The sequence below is a fragment of the Rutidosis leptorrhynchoides genome, chromosome 6 (assembly GCF_046630445.1).
Source record: "Rutidosis leptorrhynchoides isolate AG116_Rl617_1_P2 chromosome 6, CSIRO_AGI_Rlap_v1, whole genome shotgun sequence".
NCBI lineage: Eukaryota > Viridiplantae > Streptophyta > Magnoliopsida > Asterales > Asteraceae > Rutidosis > Rutidosis leptorrhynchoides.
Window position 1 is genome coordinate 76742741 of NC_092338.1, and position 23752 is coordinate 76766492.

General features: G+C 39.1%; 1 protein-coding gene across 1 annotated transcript in view; it reads left to right on the forward strand.

The window, feature by feature from the left end:
• The first annotated feature begins 1950 nt into the window (after positions 1-1950).
• Positions 1951-23752, forward strand: part of LOC139853781 (GDSL esterase/lipase At1g28570-like) — a 32204-nt gene continuing 10402 nt past the window's right edge. The window contains exons 1-4 of the mRNA XM_071843139.1: positions 1951-2206; positions 2754-2975; positions 22323-22471; positions 22838-23114. Of these exons, the coding sequence (XP_071699240.1) occupies positions 1951-2206; positions 2754-2975; positions 22323-22471; positions 22838-23114 (904 nt within the window). The remainder of the gene's footprint in view (positions 2207-2753; positions 2976-22322; positions 22472-22837; positions 23115-23752) is intronic.

Here is a 23752-nt window from a genome sequence, read left to right on the forward strand (position 1 = left end):
TTTAAATAATTATATAAATTATTTATATACTATATTATATATTATAAACGTCGGCAAACAAGAAAACGAAGGAGTGTGAGCTGATACCTACCACCATGCGATCGCATGGCTTGTAGGCATATTTTCCATGCGATCGCATGGCCCTGAAATCCAGGCTACATGCTATAAATTCGCGTGTTTTGGCTCAGTTTTAAAAATATATATCATCCTATCTCTCTATCTATAAACGTATATATATATATATATATATATTTTAATTTTAATTTTAATTTCTAATAATAAGGGTATGTTAGCGAATGTTGTAAGGGTGTAAGTCGAAATTTTGTCCGTGTAACGCTACGCTATTTTTAATCACTGTAAGTTATGGTTAATGTTATTTTTAATTTAATGTCTCGTAGCTAAGTTATTATTATGCTTATTTAATGCCGAAGTAATCGTGATGTTGGGCTAAATATTAAAATTGAGTAATTGGGCTTTGTACCATAATTGGTGTTTGGATAAAAGAACGACACTTGTGGAAATTAGACTATGAGCTATTAATGGACTTTATATTAACTAAATGATACCTCGTTGATTTAATATATAGACTTATAATTTGACGTATTTATATATAACCACATACGCTTGACTGGGTACGGTGGACGGGATATCTATAAATACCAATAATTATTCATTTTACCGGACACGGGATTGGATTAATAGTTAATAGACTTGTTGAAACAGGGGTGGATTACATTCAAGGGTAATTGGTGTAATTGTTAACAAAGTAGTAAAACCTTGGTTTACACGCAGTCGATAACCTGGGGTATTCATTAAACAAAGTATTAAGACTTTGTTACAATTCGAATCCCCAATTAGTTTGAATATTTGACTTCGGGAATAAGAATAATTTGACGAATACTTTCGCACTTTATATTTATGACTGATGGACTATTATGGACAAATCCGTATGGACATATCGAATAATTCAGGACAAAGGACAATTAACCCATGGGAATAAACTAAAATCAACACGTCAAACATCATGATTACGGAAGTTTAAATAAGCATAATTTATATATTTCATATTTAATTGCACTTTTAATTATCGCACTTTTATTTATTGTCATTTTATTGTATTTTTAATTATCGTACTCTTTAATTGTCGCAATTTTATTTTATCGCACTTTTATTTATCGCAATTTCATTATCGTTATTTACTTTACGCTTTAAATTAAGTTATATTTATTTTTAATATTTTACATTAGGTTTTAACTGCGACTAAAGTTTTAAAATTGACAAACCAGTCATTAAACGGTAAAAACCCCTCTTTTATAATAATAATACTACTTATATATATTTTTGTATTTTTACAAATATAGTTTTTAAAAATATAGCGTTAAGCTTGTTTAAAAGATCCCTGTGGAACGAACCGGACTTACTAAAAACTACACTACTGTACGATTAGGTACACTGCCTATAAGTGTTGTAGCAAGGTTTAGGTGTATCCATTCTATAAATAAATAAATCACTTGTGTAAATTTGTATCGTATTTAATAGTATTTCCTTGTAAAAATTATAACTATTTTATACACCACCTCGCACACATCAGTAGACAGCAGGAATCGAACTCCTGACCTCCCTTAAAAGAGTCAGGCTACCAGCCGTTAGACCACATCACAACTTCAAACTCCATATCACCTGACCCTCCCGGAAACAAAAGGACACACGAATAAATGGCCATAATTATTCAAATAAAGTATCATATACTCCATTTTCACTTTCAGTTGACAAGTGACAATTATTATATTTAATATATATATTACATCGTGTTTATATATTTATATATATTATATATATACTAATTAGTGTTTTATCATATCTATATATACACAAAGTAAACAGAGATAGATGATACTCAGTCATGTACTAATAAACCTCCCATTTTTCTTGACCTCAAAAACTCAATTCATGGCGATTTTGAACAAAATTTTCTCCTGTTTACCCGTTTTCATTTTGTTATATAGTTCTACCTTGCATGTTAACGCATGCTATACGTCTATTGTTAGCTTTGGAGACTCGTTAGCTGATACTGGAAACTTGAAACAATTTGTTACTAACTCGAAGAGTGAACCACCACATTTCTTGTTTCTACCCTACGGCGAAACGTTCTTTCATAAAGCCACCGGTCGATGCTCTAATGGCCGTCTCATCATTGATTTCATTGGTACGTACACACTCCAATTTTCATCTTGTTGATGGTCCAGTTTTTTTTTCAAACCATTGATTTGAATCTACCCTCAATTACACTATGTGTGTGTTTGTCAAAATTTATAATTACCTAATAGTTAGAGTTGATAGCTTATTTTTTATAAGTATATAATAAACTTACTAAGGTTTAATGATTGACTAAATTAAGTATAATAATGTAAAATGACGTATAAGAACAAAAAGTTAATGACAATATAAGAATATAAAGGGAGATACGAGTAATATAATTTTATAGTTCATAAGCTTATAGCAATTATTTTCAAAAGCTACTTAAAGTAGTTTATTTCAAAGTTTATTTTTTTGATAAGCTCTTAAAACATTTGTCTACCAAATAATAATAAAAGTTGTAGACTATAGAAAAATAAACTTAAACTTCTATATCTATAAGCTTCTAATAGCTAATGTGAAAAACAGACCCAATATATACTTTATGGTTGCATGAATTCAAGTCATCACCAATTATTAATCCTTTCATTATGATAATGCATTTCCGAATTATACAGCTGAGAGTCTTGGAATGCACATATTACCATATGAGAAAATGAAGATGAACAATGCGATGAAGATAGACCAAGGAGTAAATTTCGCTGTTGTTGGTGCAACGGCATTAGATTCGTCGTTCTTTGAAGCTCGAGGTGTTAACAATCCATATACGAATGCGTCTTTGAATGTTCAATTGCAATCCTTCAAAAAAGTGTTTGCTTCTATTTGCATGACTAACTCAGGTAATCTAGTTCAACCTAAGGTCAACAAATTCAACATGATTCAACATTTTCTTGATGAATATTATTGAATGTTAAATTTAGTATTTTCTACATTCTAAAACTGAAAAAGAATAGTTTTTTGAACAAAATAATTGAGAAGCTTGAAAGTTGAAACCACGCAAAGTTAATTAGATTAATATATTTGGTGAAGGTCATCAGATCAGTGTATGAATCACGTTAGAAAAGCATTTTTAAGAAACATGTGACAAAGCATTGATTCAATAACATTTCTTCTTATTTTTTATATAGATATAATAATACTACTACATCGTCATAAATATGGATATTAACCAAAACGACATATTTCAAACGTATTATAACTGTTTGAACTAAATATTGTATTATTATGAATAAGTACATCGTACATAACATGTGCCTATAAATAGGCAAATACCCTAACAAGCACAAATGAACTAAACCCAACACATATGGGCTAACATCCCCCCGCAGTTGGAGCGGAAATACTCCAAACGCTCAAATTGAATCCGAACTCGTCAAATAATGCAAATGGTAGACCCTTGGTGAAGATGTCGTCAAACTGATATCTGGACGGAACATGTAAGACTCGTACATGTCCCTGAGCAACTACATCGTGAACAAAGTGAATATCAATCTCGGTGTGATTAGTCCGCTGATGTTGAACACGATTATTAGAGAGATAGACGGAGCTGACTTTATAACAATAAACCAGAGTGGCTGAAGTGAGGGGATAGTGAAGCTCTCGCAAAAGATTACAGACCCAGCAAGTCTCGGCAACGGTATTGGAATAGAAACTCCGCTGTACTCTGCCTCTGCACTGGAATGGGAGGGCATGAGTTGCCTCTTGGACGACCATGATAGAAGGTTGTTGCTATGAAAAACACAATAGCCAGAAGTAAAGCGTCTGGTAATGGGGAAACCATCCAAGTCAGCGTCACAGTAAGCGAACAAGGTAGTCGGAGAAGACGCATAGAGCTGTACACCAAGATCGGCGGTGCCCTGAATATAGCGAATGATCTGTTTGAGGGCATGCATATGCTGCTCGCGAGGATTATGCATGAAGAGGTAAATCTGTTGTACAACGTAAGAGATTTCAGTACGAGTAAACATAAGATACTGTAAATCTCCTTCAATGCTGCGATACATAGTCGAGTCTTTCACAACAGGGTCGTGAATGGTAAGTTTGGCCCCTGGTTCAACTGAGGTCCTGCATGGATGACATGTAGGCACACCCGTTCGCTCAATAATCTCGGTAGCATACTGTTTCTGAGATAAGAACATTCTATATTGCACTATGAGTCGCGGTAATGCCAAGAAAGTAGTTCAAAAGGCCCAAATTTGTGATAGCAAATTCCTTATGTAAGGAAGTGATGATCCGCTGTAGTAAACTTGTTGAAAAAGCAGTCAAAACAATATCATCAACAAATAAAAGCAGGTAGGTTGTATCAGATCCCTGACGATAAATGAAAAGAGAGGTGTCACAATGGCTTTAGTGAAATCCGATCCGCTGAGCATAATTGGAAAACTCCTGAAACCATGGGCGAGGGGCCTGCTTAAGGTCGTATAAGGAATTCTGTAATAAGCAGACATGATCCGAGAATCGAGGATCGCGAAACCTGGGAGGTTGATGCATATAGACGGTCTTAGAAACATGTCCGTGTAGAAAGGCGTTCTTGACATCTAGTTGGTGGACACGCCAGTGTGTAGAAATCGCCAAACTAAGAACCATACGTATAGATGCCGGTTTAACAGCCGGAATAAAAGTCTCATTACAATCATGTCAACCTGCTGGCTTCAAGCGTTAGCAAAGAGTCGAGCCTTATACCTGCTCAAATAACCGTCTGCATTATAATTGTGCTTGAATAGCCACATAGAGCGAACTATGTCCGTATCCGATGGGCGAGACACAAGTTTCCAAGTACTATTGTTAACTAAAGCATTATATTCATAAGTAATAGTATGTATCCAGTTAGGATTGAAATGTCCCGTTCATATTGATTATAAACGTTCCATATTAATTGATTTCGTTGCGAGGTTTTGACCTCTATATGAGACGTTTTTCAAAGACTGCATTCATTTTTAAAACAACCATAACCTTTATTTTATCAATAAAGGTTTTAAAAGCATTACGTAGATTATCAAATAATGATAATCTAAAATATACGGTTTACACATGACCATTACATAATGGTTTACAATAGAAATATATTACATCGACATATGTTTCTTGAATGCAGTTTTTACACAATATCATACAAACATCGACTCCAAATCTTGTCCTTATTTTAGTATGCAACAGCGGAAGCTCTTAGTATTCACTTGAGAATAAACATGCTTTAAACGTCAACAAAAATGTTGGTGAGTTACAGGTTTAACCTATATATATCAAATCGTAACAATAGACCACAAGATTTCATATTTCAATACACATCCCATACATAGAGATAAAAATCATTCATATGGTGAACACCTGGTAACCGACATTAACAAGATGCATATATAAGAATATCTCCATCATTCCAGGACACCCTTCGAATATGATATAAATTTTGAAGTACTAAAGCATCCGGTACTTTGGATGGGGTTTGTTAGGCCCAATAGATCTATCTTTAGGATTCGCGTCAATTAGCAGATCGGTTTACTAATTCTTAGGTTACCAAGCAAAAGGGGCATATTCGGCTTCGATCATTCACTCATATAATGTAGTTTCAATTACTTGTGTCTATTTCGTAAAACATTTATAAAACTGCATGTATTCTCATCCCAAAATATTAGATTTTAAAAGTGGGACTATAACTCACTTTCACAGATTTTTACTTCGTCGGGAAGTAAGACTTGGCCACTGGTCGATTCACGAACCTATAACAAATATGTACATATATATCAAAGTATGTTCAAAATATATTTACACCATTTTTAATACGTTTTAATGTTTTAAGTTTATTAAGTCAGCTGTCCTCGTTAGTAACCTACAACTAGTTGTCCACAATTAGATGTACAGAAATAAATCGATATATATTATCTTGAATTAATCCACGACCCAGTGTATACACGTCTCAGGATAGATCACAACTCAAAGTATATATATTTTTGGAATCAACCTCAACCCTGTATAGCTAACTCCAACATTACTACATATAGAGTGTCTATGGTTGTTCCAAATAATATATATACATGGGTCGATATGATATGTCAAAACATTTGCATACGTGTCTATGGTATCCCAAGATTACATTAGAATACATGTACAATACAATATAAGTTAGCTAGGATATGATTTGTATAGAATTGTTACAATATTTCCCGTAGCTACAACAATCAAAAAATATCCAATCTTGTTTTACCCATAACTTCTTCGTTTTAAATCCGATTTGAGTGAATCAAATTGCTATGGTTTCATATTGAACTCTATTTTATGAATCTAAATATAAAAATCATAGGTTTATATTCGAAAAAATAAGTTACAAGTCATTTTTGTAAAGGTAGTCATTTCAGTCGAAAGAACGACGTCTAGATGACCATTTTGGAAAACATACTTCTACTTTGAGTTTAACCATGATTTTTGGATATAGTTTCATGTTCATAAGAAAAATCATTTTCCCAGAAGAACAACTTTTAAATCAAAGTTTATCATAGTTTTTAATTAACTAACCCAAAACAGCCCCCGGTTTCACTACGACGGCGTATATCCGATTTTATGGTGTTCATTGTGTTTCCAGGTTTTAAATCATTAAGTTAGCATATCATATAGATATAGAACATGTGTTTAGTTGATTTTAAAAGTCAAGTTAGAAGGATTAACTTTTGTTTGCGTATAAGTTTAGAATTAACTAAACTATGTTCTAGTGATTACAAGTTTAAACCTTCGAATAAGATAGCTTTATATGTATGAATCGAATGATGTTATGAACATCATTACTACCTCAAGTTTTCTGGATAAAACTACTGGAAATGAGAAAAATGGATCTAGCTTCAAAGGATCCTTGGATGGCTTGAAAGTTCTTGAAGCAGAATCATGACACGAAAACAGTTCAAGTAAGATTTTCACTCGAAATAAGATTGTTATAGTTACAGAAATTGAATCAAAGTTTGAATATGAATATTACCTTGAATTAGAAATATAACCTACGATAAATAACAAAGGTTCCTTGATCTTAGATGATTACTTGGAATGGATTAGAAAGCTTGGAAGTAGACTTGCAAACTTGAAAGTATTCTTGATTTTTATGAAACTATACTTATGGAATATATGAAGAACACTTAGAACTTGAAGATGGAACTTGAGAGAGATCAATTAGATGAAGAAAATTGAAGAATGAAAGTGTTTGTAGGTGTTTTTGGTCGTTGGTATATGGATTGGATATAAAGGATATGTAATTTTGTTTCATGTAAATAAGTCATGAATGATTACTAATATTTTTGTAATTTTATGAGATATTTCATTCTAGTTGCCAAATGATAGTTCCCACATGTGTTAGGTGACTCACATGGGCTACTAAGAGCTGATCATTGGAGTGTATATACCAATAGTACATACATCTAAAAGCTGTGTATTGTACGAGTACGAATACGGGTGCATACGAGTAGAATTGTTGATGAAACTGAACGAGGATGTAATTGTAAGCATTTTTGTTAAGTAGAAGTATTTTGATAAGTGTCTTGAAGTCTTTCAAAAGTGTATGAATACATATTAAAACACTACATGTATATACATTTTAACGGAGTCGTTAAGTCATCGTTAGTCGTCACATGTAAATGTTGATTTGAAACCTTTAAGTTAACGATCTTGTTAAATGTTGTTAACCCAATGTTTATTATATCTAATGAGATGTTAAATAATTATATTATCATGATATTATAATATATTAATATATCTTAATATGATATTGATCATGCATGTTTTAACCGAGGGGTCTTAACATGCTTGCTCAACGTAAAGGAGGGGTTTAAGGATCTTAGAACGTGGCTCTCCGGTCCGGCTACCGTGAATAACCCTGGCCGACATGATGATGTCGGCGGGGTGGCCAAGTGATTAAGTCCACCTTCGATGACGTCCATCGATCAGAAGGCCCCAAGCAAGATTGTAGGTACCAGTTAATAAAGGACTAACCTGTTAACCTTTAGAAGATGATAGAGGATGTAAGTTACGTAGGATGTGTGGTAGAAGATGGCTACGTAACGTGGTATGTTGCTAACGACGATTAGGGTTTGTATTTATAGGCAAACCCTAATTCTAGAACCGTCATAGGATAGTGATAATCGTTTCCATAACCATCTCCCCCGAATCACGGATATAATTATGGAAAAGATATTTGCTTGTTAGCTAAGCAACCGCCGTAAAGGGACCAGATACGGATCCGCATGCCGCATGACGCATGAGAGCACCCCGCATACGCACCATAGCGCATGCCCGTGTGTATGTTACATGCGCATGCGGGCTGCGGTATCATTAAGTCCCCCCAGTTTGATGTTATATGACGCAAGTCATATGATATCAAACTATTAAGCGAAAAAGAGAAAACAAAAGGACGACGAGCATTTAATGTCCTCGCGTGCGCCTCGATGCCTGTCACAATCGCAGAAGCCCATTCGGCTGACAAGACATAAAGTAACAGTGCCGCAGGCTCGTGCGAACCACGCGCGTGTTTGTAATCATTCTTAACTGACACCACGCGCGATCTGCAAATGCTACCCGTCGATTGCATTACACGTGTATGGCCACGATCACACCATTCCAACCCACGCTCCCCCAATCTTGCCTATAAATAGCCCCAAATCACACACATTTTCACTTTTCCGGTGTCAAGCTTCCCAAATACGCTCTCGCCTCCAAATCCTATCAATTCCGATCAACTCCGTCATATTCCGATAGTCATTTAAAGGTCAGTCGTTCTCCATTCATCTAAAAATGACCAAAGCTAATGAAACTTTCGTAGAGAATGTAGAGTCCAACATAGGCCAGAAAAACATCGACCACTTAGTTAAGCAATACCCCCCTCTAGCGGGTTACAATCCGGTACCACCACTGCCTAGCCAGCGAGCCCATCAGCCACCAGAAAATAAGGTGGCGATCTACGAACATGCTTTTAAGCATGGTAATTTTAGGGTTCCACCCACCGACTTCTTTTTAGGCGTACTAGATCATTTCAAAGTAGGGCTAGGGCAATTGCACCCGTATGCTATAGGCAAAATCGTTCTATTCGAGATGTGGTGTGTTGCACTCGACACAGTACCATTGGTGAAGGTTTTTTGCCACCTATTCCGCTTAGCCAACCACCATAAATCTTGGTTCACCTTCTTCGCAAGCCAAAATTTCACAAAAACCCCGAAATCGAATGCGGGAAGTTGGAAAGAAACTTTTTTCTTTGTCGACCAGACCGTAGTAGGCACTGGCTTCCCGCAGACGCTCATTTGGTGCGAGAAGGTAGAAAAAGATGTGAACAAGATGCCAGCGTTGGATAACGAGGAGAAAAGGTTGTTGAAGCAGTGCGTCAACGCACAACTGGTGCACCGTTCGTATGGTAATGTTATGCTGCGGTTGGGGAAGATCTCCGCGTATTGGCCTTGGGAGGATGTGCGGCCGGCCATAGTTGGCCCCGATGGAAAGGGTAGGAATAGCATAAACGCGTACTTACATAAATTTTTGTATATTTTCTAACGCAGGCGTTTATTGTTTGCAGAGATGAGGATGAAGAAGGTGCTTACCGCGGAGGAGATTGCTGGGATCTCTTTCCGCAAGCAGGATGTGGACAAACAGCTAGAGCAGGCAGCTGCTAGCGAACATGTGGAGGAAAGGTCTGCGGAGTCAGGCAATAAACGCAAGGCGGCTGGGACGTCCGAGGCTCAGAAGAAGAAGAAGAAGACTCCTAAGCAGCTAGAGGATATGCGCAACGATAATTTTGTTGCCATCGAGCCGTGGTCCGCAGACCTACCTCCCCCCATTAATGGTGAGCGTTTATTTTTTCGCATGTATACCGCGTAGAAAAATCTGCGTACTAATCTGAGTATTTTGCAGAGCATGTGGAGGAGACGCAGCCAACAACACCGCGGGTCAACCCCGAGCTGCAGGCCACTGCCACATCCAAAGACAAGGCGATCCCCGTCGAGTCTGAGTCTACATTACCTCCTCCGCAAGGCAGCTTCCGTGTTGCCAACCTCCGCCAACTTTGCCAGTCCTCCGCAGAAAATGCTGCGGAGCAATCTGCATTCTTGCAGCAAATCTTCCCAGCAGAGTTCCGCGAGCAACTGGCCGCGCTGCCGTTTAACCAGGCGCTCAACGCCTTTGTCCAGAACGGGCTGGTGTTCTTTGGGATGTTTGCGGATCAAGCCCGTCGATCCTCCAGCCTATACGATGTTGCACTGCGCAAAGAGGTGGAGTTGGGTTTGCTGCAGGCGGGTGTAGATCAGGCAAAGAAGGACAGGGACGCTGCTGAGGAGGCCCGCAAAGCTGTTGAATTGACTGCGGCCGAAACCAAGACCTTCTTGATTCAAGAAAGAAAAAAGAACCAAGAGCTTGTGGGTGCGGTTGATCAGGCAAAGGGGGAAACTGAGCGAGTGAGGCTGGAGTTGGAAAAGGTGACGAGGGAGAGGGACGATGCGGTTACCAACCGCGAGCTGGCCGAGGCAGATATGACAATGCTGCGCACCGCACTTCCCGCAATTGCGCAGAAAGTGATGGACTCCGAGCCCGTGTCCGACCGGTTTAATGCCTATGTCGATGCGGTCAAGGACCATGAGGTGAACAAGGCTGTGCGGGAAGTGATCCAGGCATGCGGCCTAACTCCACCGTTCCCCGACATTGTCCAAAAGAAATTAAAGGAGGGAACGGCCGTGGCGCTGCTGGAGGCGGAAGAGGCAATCAAGTCCATCCCTATCCCTTTGATCAATGCGTTTGCGGCTGACCCGACGATGCCGCTTGATGGGTTTTTGAAGGAGGATTACTAGAGTAGTTTGTGCCGTAAGCCCTAATCTTAGGCAGGTAATTGTAAATGTATTTTGGAGCCCTAAGTCCCATGTTGGGCAGGCATGTGAAACAATTACTTATGTAATAATTTATTTGGATGTGTATATATGTTTGTCTGTTATGCATGCGTGATGTCCTTGTTTATATATCGCGAATCAAAACAAATTATGAACCGCATGCGCATGCGCATAGTTAACCTCAACTTATGCGTATGCGGATGGTACTGCGCAAAATAAACCAATATTTTAACTTACCTTTAATAATTTAGACTCAAAAGCTACTGCGCTATTGCTTTGTCATGTACTAGAGGTGCACTATTAGTTGTATGGTAAGCAAACGCAACTAAAAACAAACCAATGTTTTTATGCTTAGGAGTTCCTCAAGCAAACCAATGCGAGAGCGATTACGCACAAGCAAACCAATGCTTGTATTTTTTTTTTAAAGTCGACTTTGCAGCCATCTAGTCTGCGTGGCGCTTGGCTAGGGGAAAACCAATTCCCTTCGCCTGCCGTTATTGTCTAGCCTTGTAACCAAACAGGCTTCTGCCGCACGGGGGCTAGAGGACACCCCTTAAGTAGGCAGGAAACGCATAAAAAATATAAATGGACAACAAAAGTATGCGCATGTAATTATTTTTATTTGGCATTAATTATGATTACAACTGCGACATATCCGAAAGGATGAAAAATAAAATAATGTGCTAAACAAATTGGAGTGATCAAGTCCATCTAGCTACATGTAACATTTTTTCAATAACGTCGCATGCCAAGTGCGTTTCACAGGTTTGCCATCTAATGTCTCTAGATGGTATGCCCCGGTGTTGCTTGCTTTTGCTACCCTGTATGGGCCCTCCCAACGAGGTCCCAGTTTCCCCGTATCTTCCGCATGACTTGCATCGTTCTGGCGCCAAACCAAATCACCGCACTTATAAGTGCGTGAACGCACACGCTGATTGTAATACTTTGCGATTTTCTGCTTGTTATTTGCTTCGTTAACAGCCGCAGAGAGTCTGCGTTCTTCAAGCAGATTAAGATTTTCCCGCAGAGCTTCAGAGTTATTTTGCTCATCAAAGTTTTGTATGCGGAACGTTGGTACCCCAATCTCTGCGGGTACAACAGCTTCTGACCCATAAACCAAACTAAACGGAGTCTCACCAGTGCTTGCTTTGGGTGTGGTTCTATGCGCCCATAAAACCTTTGGAAGCTCATCCACCCAACCAACGCGGTCATGACCCAACCTTGCCTTGATTCCAGCAACTATATCTCGGTTGGTAACTTCGCACTGGCCATTCGCCTGCGGATGCGCAACTGAAGTAAAAGTTTGCTTAATATTAAGCTCCGCACACCAACTGCGAAAAGGATCGCCGGCAAATTGTGTACCGTTATCACTAACAATTTCATTAGGTATGCCGAATCGACAGACAATGTCTTCCCATACAAAATTCCGCACTCTTCTCCCTGAAATTGTTGCCAGCGGTTTCGCTTCGACCCACTTCGTGAAGTAATCGATTGCAACAATTAAGAATTTGACATTTCCTGCATGTGCAGAGTATGCGTAAGATAATGACGTAAGTAGCATATTTAGCAAATGAATGGCAATATTACCTTGGCCTTTGGGGAATGGTCCGACTATGTCGATCGCCCATTTGCAGAATGGCCATGGTGAGGAGACCGGTATCATTGGATGCGCAGGTGCCCTGCTGATAGGTGCATGTATTTGGCATGATTCGCATTGCTTGACAATACGCGCCGTGTCTGCGTACATAGTAGGCCAATAATAACCTAACCGCATGATTTTTGACACAATGGACCTGTGTCCCGAATGAAGGGCGCATGCACCCTCATGCACCTCGCGTATAACTTCCTCTGCCTCTTTCGGACCTATGCACCTTAAATGCGGTCCCAAATAGTTTTTTCGATACAAGACGTCACCCTCAAGGGCATAAAGCGGTGCCTTTGTGCGGACTTTCTTCGCATCAGAGGAGTCCGCGGGTGAAGTGCCGTCCCGTAAAAAAGCGATGATGGGCGTCATCCACGTTGGGCTTGATTCCTCAACCGGTGCCACTAGAGGCATCATGACAATAGATTTTGCGTTGAGTTCCTCTATTAGAATTTTCTTACCCATATGATCAAAAGCCAAGGCAGCTAGTTTGCTTAGCGCATCCGCCTTCTTATTTTGCCCCCGCATTACGTGCGAGATTTGAAAAGCCTCGAACTGGTCAGCGAGATTATGAACAAGCGATAAATATTGCTGCATAGCAATGTCGTGCGCTTCGAAGTCTCCGCAGACTTGATTGCATACTAGCTTTGAATCCACGTAAGCGTGCAAGATTTTAACATTCAACTTATGCGCGATGCGCATACCTGCTAGCAGAGCCTCATACTCTGCTTCATTGTTTGTGACAGCAAAATTAAACCGCAGTGCGTACGTATGTTCCTCACCGCCTGGACCTGTCAAAATTACACCTGCGCCTGCGCCAGATGCGCTACACGCACCATCGGTGTATAATTCCCATGGTGATAGAACAGGTGCGGGCGGATCTTGATGTTCTGCTGACGCTTCGACATCCGCAGGTATTTCTGCTAGGTAGTCAGCAAGTATTTGACCCTTAACCGCACTGCGTGAAGAAAAGTTTATTTCATGTTCTCCCAATTCGACTGCCCACTTGGCCATTCGGCCAGAAATCTCGGGCTTGTACAGTACCTGAATGAAATAAAATGATTGCGTTAGTCAATGCGGTAACCCCGGTCATTGCCGCAAAGTAATCATGTACCAACCTGTTTGATTGGCTGATCAGTTAGAACCACAATCGGATGTGCTTGAAAGTATCGGCGTAAACGCTGCGCTGTATGGACAAGCGCATATACTAACTTCTCTATTGGCGAGTAGTTTACTTCGCTTGATGTCAGCGTCTTGCTTACGAAGTAGACCGGCATTTGTGTCTGAGAAAACCTCAGCGTTAAAGTTCTGCGAAATAAATAATGCAAGTAAATTGATAAGTTACCTTTTCGCGGTCTGCGATGAGAACTGAACTGATTGCTTCCTTTGATGCCGCAAGGTACAGCGTTAACGTCTCCCCAGGGACTGGCGCAGTAAGTGTTGGTAACTCTGCAAGCACCTTTTTCATCTCCTGAAAGGCTGATTCTGCTTCCTGAGTCCAGACAAAATCCTTTTTCTTCAAACAGTTTTTCAAAGTGTTAAAGAATGGTAGCTGACGCTCTGCGGCTTTTGACAAAAACCGCGTGATTGCTGCGAGCTTCCCAGTGAGAGACTGCACATCTTTCTTTGTTTTCGGAGATGGTAAATTATCAATAGCTTCAATCTTTTTGGGATTAGCCTTGATACCCCGCGCTGTCACCACATGACCTAGAAACTTGCCTTCCTCCTCTCCAAAGCTACATTTAAGCGGATTAAGCTTCATGTTTATCCTTCGCAGAGACGCAAACGTTTCTAGGATATCGGCGAGCATGTCTTCTTCGGTGTTGCTTTTGATTACCAAGTCATCGACATACGCTTCAAGATTTCTGCCAATTTGAGGCTTGAATGCTGCGTCAATTACACGCTGATAGGTCGCGCCCGCGTTCTTCAAGCCGAAAGGCATCTTTGTGTAACAATAAATACCCTGCAGCGTATGAAAAGCAGTCTTGTCTTCGTCTTCCGGAGCCATTAGAATTTGGTGATAACCTTTGTATGCGTCCAGAAAGCACTTATATCTGAATCCAGACAAAGAGTCAACCTTCCAGTCTATCTCCGGGAGAGGGTAATTGTCTTTAGGACATGCTTTGTTAATGTCTTTAAAATCAACGCACATTCGCCAGTTACCATCAGCCTTTTTCACCAACACCGGATTGGCAACCCATGTTTGATAACGCACTTCGCGTAGAATGTTTGCTTTCACAAGGTTGTCTACTTCTGCGCATAGCCAATCACTGCGGTCTAAAGCCATATGCCGCTTCTTTTGTCTAACAGGTGTGAGCGATGGATTAACATGCAATTTATGTTCCGCAATGTCCCGCGGGACACCTGTCATATCTGATTCGCTCCATGCGAAAACATCTGCGTTTGCGGACAATATACCATGTAACTTAGCCTTGGTTTCAGCTGATAAACCTGCGCCGATTTTTATACGCTTATCTGGATGCAAGCGATTAGCAATGACCGCACTGCTTGCAATCTGCTCCCCGACGCTAGGGATGTTAATTTGCACAACTGACGCACATATCTCAATCGTTTGATGTGACGCCATTGTGGCAACTCCTCCCTTAGTAGGAAACTTAATCAAACCGTGCACTACCGAAGGTATGATGTTAAAACGCCGTATGAAATTTCTTCCCAGTAGCGCATTAAATCGCGAAGTCGAGCGAACCACATAAAAGTCAACTAATTCGTTCCTTATTAACTGCGGATTCTTGTCATCTTCGAGCTCTATTACTAACTCTATCCGTCCCACGGGCCATGAGCTTTCTCCGGAAAAACCAGACAGCGTGATATCAGACGGACGTAGCTGCGCCTTCACGTGTTCGGGAAGAAATTGATAGCAATGCTCGTACATAATGTCAACGCCGCTCCCAGTGTCGACATGCATGCGCTTGACCTGCACCCCGCAAGAAGGAATGCGGCACTTGATAATGATAGGTTCATTCACCCTGTCAATTGACATCACAGGAGGGAAAGTGATTGGAAGAAGTTCCCAATCCTGATGATCGTTATACTTTCTTCGCTGACCTAATTTCTCTGCGTCAACCATGTTAATGGTTAAATCAGCATTCTTGGTCTTATCCACTTTCTGCCACGCGAAGGTTTTAGTTTTTGACCCTTCTTCTGCGGCTTTCCCTTTATCTTTCTTTGGCGGTTTGAGGTGATCCAACTTACCCGCACGGAGCGCCTCCAGTACCCGTTCCATCAAGTTTTTACACCTATTCGTATCGTGCCCGTAATCATCGTGAAATTCACAATACTTTGTCTTATCCCGCTTACCAAATTCTGTAAGCGGAGTTGGAACCGCGAAGGTCGCGCATACTGGCTCCGTCGCCAAAATTTATTTGGGCGTTTTGGATAAGCTTTTAAGAAGCGCATAGTTCTGATTGTTGATGCCGCGCTGATTATTGCTTCGATAATTGCCATTAGATCTCCCCTTTTCACTTCTGATAGGACCGCCACTATGGTAACGCCCGCGAGAATTATTTCCGCGGTTTTGATCTCGTGAGCGGTCATCATCATCCTTTTTTTCATTTCGCGAGCTGCTTGTGGGAACATCGTTATCTTCGCCACTCCGCATATAATCGTGACATTCTTTAAGCGCCTCAGCGTAAGTTGTTGGCACCGTATGACGCAAACGCTTGACTAGCGTTGGGTGCCGTTCTGAATTGATGCCATGTATGAGTCCTGATATCTGTTGTTCTGGCTTGAGATCTGGAATGCGCAAACATTCATTAGTATACCTTGTGAGATACTCTCCCAAAGATTCCTTGGATTTCTGCGTAATATCATGGCATTCAATGTGAGTGCGCTTGCGTGGTCTTTGATTCTGATACTGCAATAAAAACTTTGTTCTCAGATCCATGAATCCGGCAATACTGCCCGCCGGGAGTTTATTGAACCATTCGCGAGCAATGCCCTGCAAGGTCATTGGAAATATTTGGCACGCAACCGGATCCACCCAACCTTGAGTGCGCATTGCACCCTCAAAGCGCTGTAAAAAGTCATCCGGATCGGACAAACCATTGTAAGTACCTAGCGTACCAGGTATCTTTGGTGCTGCTGGAAACGGATATGCAGTTATGTGCGGAGGAAATTTGTCAAAAGTAGTCGGTAGCTCGAAAGGTGGTTTAACAGGATCCCATTTTAAACCCGCAAAGAAACGCCGCATCATGTCCTGAACGAAGTCAGGCTGCGAAAATAAGTGAACCATGTCAGGGGGTGCGGCCTGCATAAATTGCCCTGCAAGATTAGCCTGCCCCTGAATATTTTGCCAAGGTTGACCCTGCATCTGCGGATATACCCACGGCTGCGGTGTTGGAAAAGAGGGATTACTTGAGGATGCCGAATACACAGGTTGTAAGGGGAGCGAGACCTGTGGCGCAGATGCCTGCGAAAACTGAGGATACACACTCAAGAGCCCAACCGTTTGCGCTGTGCTTTGTTGTTGCGCTGTTATTGGCGCCCAATGAGAGTTTGCGTCTGGAATGACACCAAATCCCCAGCTGTTAAGTAACGCCTGCGCATCCGCAGGGGTTAAGAATTGAGAAACTGGGCGCGGTGGTTGCCAAGGTTGCAGGGGTGTAAACGACGAGTTTTGCTGAATAGTCTGCGTCTGCAGAGGTATCGAAACAGTGGTACTGTAAATAGGTACCTGGCCGCAGCAAACTACATGTGGTCCCATGGTTTCGCCACCAGCGTTTATCGGGTTAACCCTTGGATCCACCGATGAAAAATCCAACCGCGTGGTTGTGACTGGTGAGTTTGCTCTTGGCGGTGTAACCCCATCCGGATATATCGGCTTAAACCGCTGAAAGGGTTCGCCGGATACAGGTGGGGGGTGCATTGTGTACCCTGCTTGAGCAGCCGCCTCCGTAGTCAAAACTGGCGTTTGCTGACTACCAGACGGTGCGTGTTGAATTGCTGTTTGAGTATGCTCCGATGATTCCTCGGAAGTCATGATACTGTTAAAAAGAAAAAATTCAAAAAATTCTGTAAATAACGAATCATAATTCAAAACCTAAAAAGAAAGAACAATTAAACAGTTTTGAATTAATTCGAATCTCAATGAAAGCACCACTTGATCATGCATGTTTTAACCGAGGGGTCTTAACATGCTTGCTCAACGTAAAGGAGGGGTTTAAGGATCTTAGAACGTGGCTCTCCGGTCCGGCTACCGTGAATAACCCTGGCCGACATGATGATGTCGGCGGGGTGGCCAAGTGATTAAGTCCACCTTCGATGACGTCCATCGATCAGAAGGCCCCAAGCAAGGTTGTAGGTACCAGTTAATAAAGGACTAACCTGTTAACCTTTAGAAGATGATAGAGGATGTAAGTTACGTAGGATGTGTGGTAGAAGATGGCTACGTAACGTGGTATGTTGCTAACGACGATTAGGGTTTGTATTTATAGGCAAACCCTAATTCTAGAACCGTCATAGGATAGTGATAATCGTTTCCATAACCATCTCCCCCGAATCACGGATATAATTATGGAAAAGATATTTGCTTGTTAGCTAAGCAACCGCCGTAAAGGGACCAGATACGGATCCGCATGCCGCATGACGCATGAGAGCACCCCGCATACGCACCATAGCGCATGCCCGTGTGTATGTTACATGCGCATGCGGGCTGCGGTATCATTAGATATATATATACATTTAAATGTCGTTACAACGATAATCGTTACATATATTTCTCGTTTCGAAATCCTTAAGTTAGTAGTCTTGTTTTTACATATGTAGTTCATTGTTAATATACATAATGACATGTTTACTTATCATTTATCATGATTAAACATAGTGTAACAATATCTTAATATGATTCATATGTAATTAGTAAGACGTTGTTATAACGATAATCGTTATATATATCGTTTCGAGTTTCTTAATTCAATAAACACAATTTTATGTATATAACCCATTGTTAAAATACCTAATGAGATACTTACTTATCATAATATCATGTTAATTATATATATAATCATATATATGTCATCATATAGTTTTTACAAGTTTTAGCGTTCGTGAATCACCGGTCAACTTGGGTGGTCAATTGTCTATATGAAACCTATTTCAATTAATCAAGTCTTAACAAGTTTGATTGCTTAACACGTTGGAAACATTTAGTCATGTAAATATCAATCTCAATTAATATATATAAACATGGAAAAGTTCGAGTCACTACAAGGATCGTGAAGAGCTTTAGGGTAAGTGCGGGGAATGGGAGATATGGCAGTTGTGTGAAGGTTGAGACGTTGAACCGGGGTTGTGGTACCAAGGCGGGTGCGGGTGATCATGGGGTGAGTGGAGAGAGAAGTAGAGGCGGATGTAGCCTCGGTAGGAGGAGGTTGTGGCTCCGCAATATGAGGAGATGTGGGGTTAGTAGCCGAAGTAAGTAGAGGTTGTGGCTCGGGAATAGGAGAGGTGTGGGGTCGGTATCCTCGATAGGAGGAGGTTGTGGATCCGAAATAAGACGAAGCGGAGGTGTGGTGTCGGTCGCCTTAGTAGGATGAGGATGTGTCTCCGGTGGTAGTTGAAATATTCGGGGAAAAAGATTAGGATGAGGGTACCGAAAGTCACATGACGGTGGTTGATTGGATGTCATGGAACTGAAGGGAAGCAGTCTCATTGAAGGTGACATGTCAAGAGAGGATGATTTTTATTGGTTGTAAGATCCAAACATCGCTAAACCCGATAATTGGAGGGGTACCTAAGAAAAATACATGGAGTGGAGCGAGCAGCAAGTTCGTGTGTAGTGGGAAGGTGAGGGTAGCAGAGGCAACCGAAGGCTCGGAGAGTGATGTAGTTAGGTTTTTGTTTGTAAAAACGGGAGTGCGGGATATCATGATTGATTACGGAATAGAGAAGTAGGTAGGTTGTCGTGTGGAGAGCTTCCACTTAGTAAATGTGCGGGAGATGAGCTTGAAAGAGTAGGGTGCGAATTAGATTGTTAAATTGAGTGCGAACAAATGTACGAAATTTTATTATTGTGGTAAGTGCGTTAGATTTATTGCGTAACGAAAAAACCCATAAATAATGCGAAAAATGATCAAGAAATATAGTATAATATTTTAAACCTTGAGACTAGAAATAGGACATGTCCATAAATCCGAATGGATAATATCAAATATAGCATTAACATTAGAGCTAGAAACAGAAAAATGGAGTCGCACGTGTTTGCCAAGCTGACAGACATAACAAAGAACTGGGGACGAAGATTTATTACCAATAACATCTTTATTAGAAATGAGTCTTCAACATCATGTCCGGGATGTCCGATACGCTGATGTCATGTAAACGGACATGTGAGAAGAGCCTGTTGAGAAGAGTGAGAGGTGGATGATGTAAGTGGGTAAAGATTCCCGGTGCTATCACATCGAAGAAGCAGACGATGTGTCAGATAATCATTCACAGAAAAATCAAAATGATCAAATTTAACCGAACTAGATTATCACGGGCAAATTGATGAACATATACGAGGTTTTGAACGATATTAAGGGTTACAAGTAGATTATTTAAATGTAACGGTCGTTGGACATTGGACAACAAGCTATGGCCGGTGTTAGTGGAGGGAATGGTGTTCCTGTTACCAAAGACTACAGATGAATATTTGCAATGATTAAAAATAGTACTAAGCTTATTAATACACGAGGTAAGATGTGAAGAAACACATGTGTCTATGTACCACCCGGCAGCACCGTAATCCTGAGTTTGCGTCAATGGATTGACCGTAAATGACCAAAAGAAGCGGGATGGGCCGTGTAAAAGCATTGAGTCTGTTGTTGGGCTTGTTGTTTGGTCTGCTGTTGGTGAGTTATCATTCCCTGTTGAGATTGTATGATATTTAATAGTTGGGCCTCAAATTGGAGATTATATGCTAGTGACCGAATGGTACTTGTATCATATTTGTTAGCCATTTTTTTTGTTGGCTTCAAATAAATACAAGTGACGTTGGTTTATTGTAGGATAGTGATATCTTCAATAATGTATTTGATAAATCCACTCATTTTATGCATTAATAGATTGTACTGTACAATCTATCAATGCATAAAGCGAGTGAATTTATCAAATACATTGTTGGAAATATCATCACCATTTATTGTAGGTGTTAAATTCGATGCTTGGATGTTGAGTCACACAAAAAATAAATAGAAATAAAATAAATAATGATTGAATGATTAGGCGATTTGATCTTGGAATATAATATTAATATTGTATAGTAATCAATCAATTGATTTATTTATTGATCACTAAGTAAATGTCACACAATCCTGAAAACGTAATAGAATCAAAACATGTATGCAACAATACTTTGACTTTTGGAATTAGCTAGTATGATGAGTAATAATAGATTAAAAACGAACACGTGAAGGATGAGGAGTAGAATAATGATTTTGAAGTAGAAGATAGAAAGAAGGCAGCGAAAGTTTGATAATGTGATCCATCGATTACAAACAGATCGACAGGAAGGAAGAAGAGAGAAAAAAAAAACTCTAAAGTATTAGGTTTGATAACATGTTAAACTGAATATTGTATTATTCTGAATAAGTACATCGTATATAACATGTGCCTATAAATAGGCAAATACCCTAACAAGCACAAATGGCTAAACTAAACCCAACACCAGTGACGGAACTTGAACCCGACCACAGATGAGACGGGTTTAAAATTTTAATAAATTTTCCAATAACAGCTGGGTCGAACACTAAAAAAACGTTATTTTTAGTAAATTTTTTATTTTTTTAGTGTAAATTTTATTTTAAAAAAAATTCAGCTGAAGCGGGTACCCCGCCCAATCTCCACAATGTTCCGCCACTGCCCAACACATACAATACATGAGCTAAATAATATGAACAATAACATGTGTCTATAATATGGGCTAATGAAAACAATTTGCTCCAAAAAAAATTGCAAAAATGCATTCACAATTTGCAAGCTGCTCTTGTGATTTTTTTAGAACGACAAATTTGGCATCAAATCCTCTCATTTGCCACCAACACACTCGTTAGAAAGAAACTCCTCGCATTCATCGCGCAAAGCGTATCTGGAATGCTTTAGGTTAATCGCTTGATTTGCACCGAGAGAAATATATCAGAGACACAACATTCAAGAATTTTTTTTCAGAATTTGAACTTACACTTATTTTTTCAAAAATACATGATCAAGCCAAGTGTCATTTAGATTTGCGTAACTAAAAAAATATCGGATACATAAATAGAGTGATCATCTTGAAAGTAGTCGATTTAAAAGCATATCAGATATCAGATCAGATACTCATATTAATCCAAAAAGATAATTTAAAAAATACATATAAACATCAAACATAACCTTAACAGCTGTTCATTTGTGCAACCGGCCTCCACCTACTCCCTAATGACACCACTAATTATTTTTTATTTTTAAATATTATACAGTAATATTTTACGGAGTATTATAATTTAAAGAGAGATCAGGATCAAATTATCACATTAATTAATTAATCATCCAACCTTAATAATTGGTTATAATTATTTTAATTAAATATAAACATATTGCAATAAAAAAGTGAATCACGTGGATCACGCGAGTAACTTTGTTATCGTTAAACTGACAATAAACACAATTCTTTTTATTTCTTAATATTAAATTAATATTAATATTGTCTGATTACCTGATCTTATATTCAGATTGCAAGAATTTACTTGGAAGTTCCTTAATTCTTATGGGGGAGATTGGAGGTAACGATTATAATCATCCAATAATTGCCGGAAAACCATATGATGAGCTCATATCGTATGTTCCTCTTGTCATTAACACCATTATCTCGGCTATCAATGTAAGTATATATAATCAATCGAATATATGCAACTATAAAACGTAAATTATTTAATGCCATGGCCGTATTGATAATTGATAATTGATAATTTAGGAGTCATGTTCGATACATAAAAATGAGTACTTACAAATGAGTACTCGTTAATTAAAAGTTTCATTACAGCCTTGTCGTAATGATATTTCGCAACCATATATATTCGGCAACGATATATGTAAATAAACTAAAAAAAAAGAGTTATACAGGTCTTTGAAATTTTGGTCCCTATAAATTTTTTGAGCTATGTTCGATTGTACACTTCGCACATGTTCCAAATCTGTCTCAATTTATTTAATGATTGATACAAACCAATCTAAATTGATAATGTAGGAGTTGATTGAGCTCGGGGCACAAACGCTTGTTGTTCCTGGAAACTTACCTATTGGATGTTCGACGACTTACTTAACAATTTACCATGGTTCTGATAAAGTAAAATACGATAATACAACAGGTTGCTTGGTCGAGTTAAACAAATTTGCAGAATACCACAATGAGTTGCTCCAAACTGAATTACATCATATCCGAGAGCTTCATCCGAATGTTAATATCATTTACGCTGATTACTACAATGCCGCCATGCAATTTTATCATTATCCACTAAAATACGGTACTTATCACTCTTAATTAAGACCACAGTCATAAATTAAACCGGGCTATAAAGTATGATACTAGAAGGCAATGCCCGTGCGTTGCACGACTTGCACAAATTTTTCTATAATAAAATTCGTGTTCTGAATGGTTAGAGCAATCGCGGGAGTTGGTTGAAAACATATTAAACGTGAATGTCACTTGATGTTGGTCCTATTATGCAAGTGTCCAAATAGAGTTTTATGCATATGTTTCATTTGCCGCTATGAAAATTTGTACATTCGAGTCATATGTACTAACGTATGATAAAACTATATATAAACAAAAGTTTACTAAAATGGGTCAAATGAGTTAATAATTGATGTCAAAATACATTATATACTTGCATACTATAAAAATTGTTATCACAATCAGTTTGGTTTGATACTACTTTTTATTTATTTATTTACGATTTAATCAATAATAAATTAGTTATACTTTTTATGTACGACTTATTTAATATGTTTAATGTATATATTATTTACGATTTAATATATTGTTTAAATTTAATATATTATTTAATATAATATTAATTTTATTAATTTAATAAATATAATTTTCATTAATTTAGAAGTAATAACCGAAATACTTCATCACTATCTTAATTATTGTATGTAA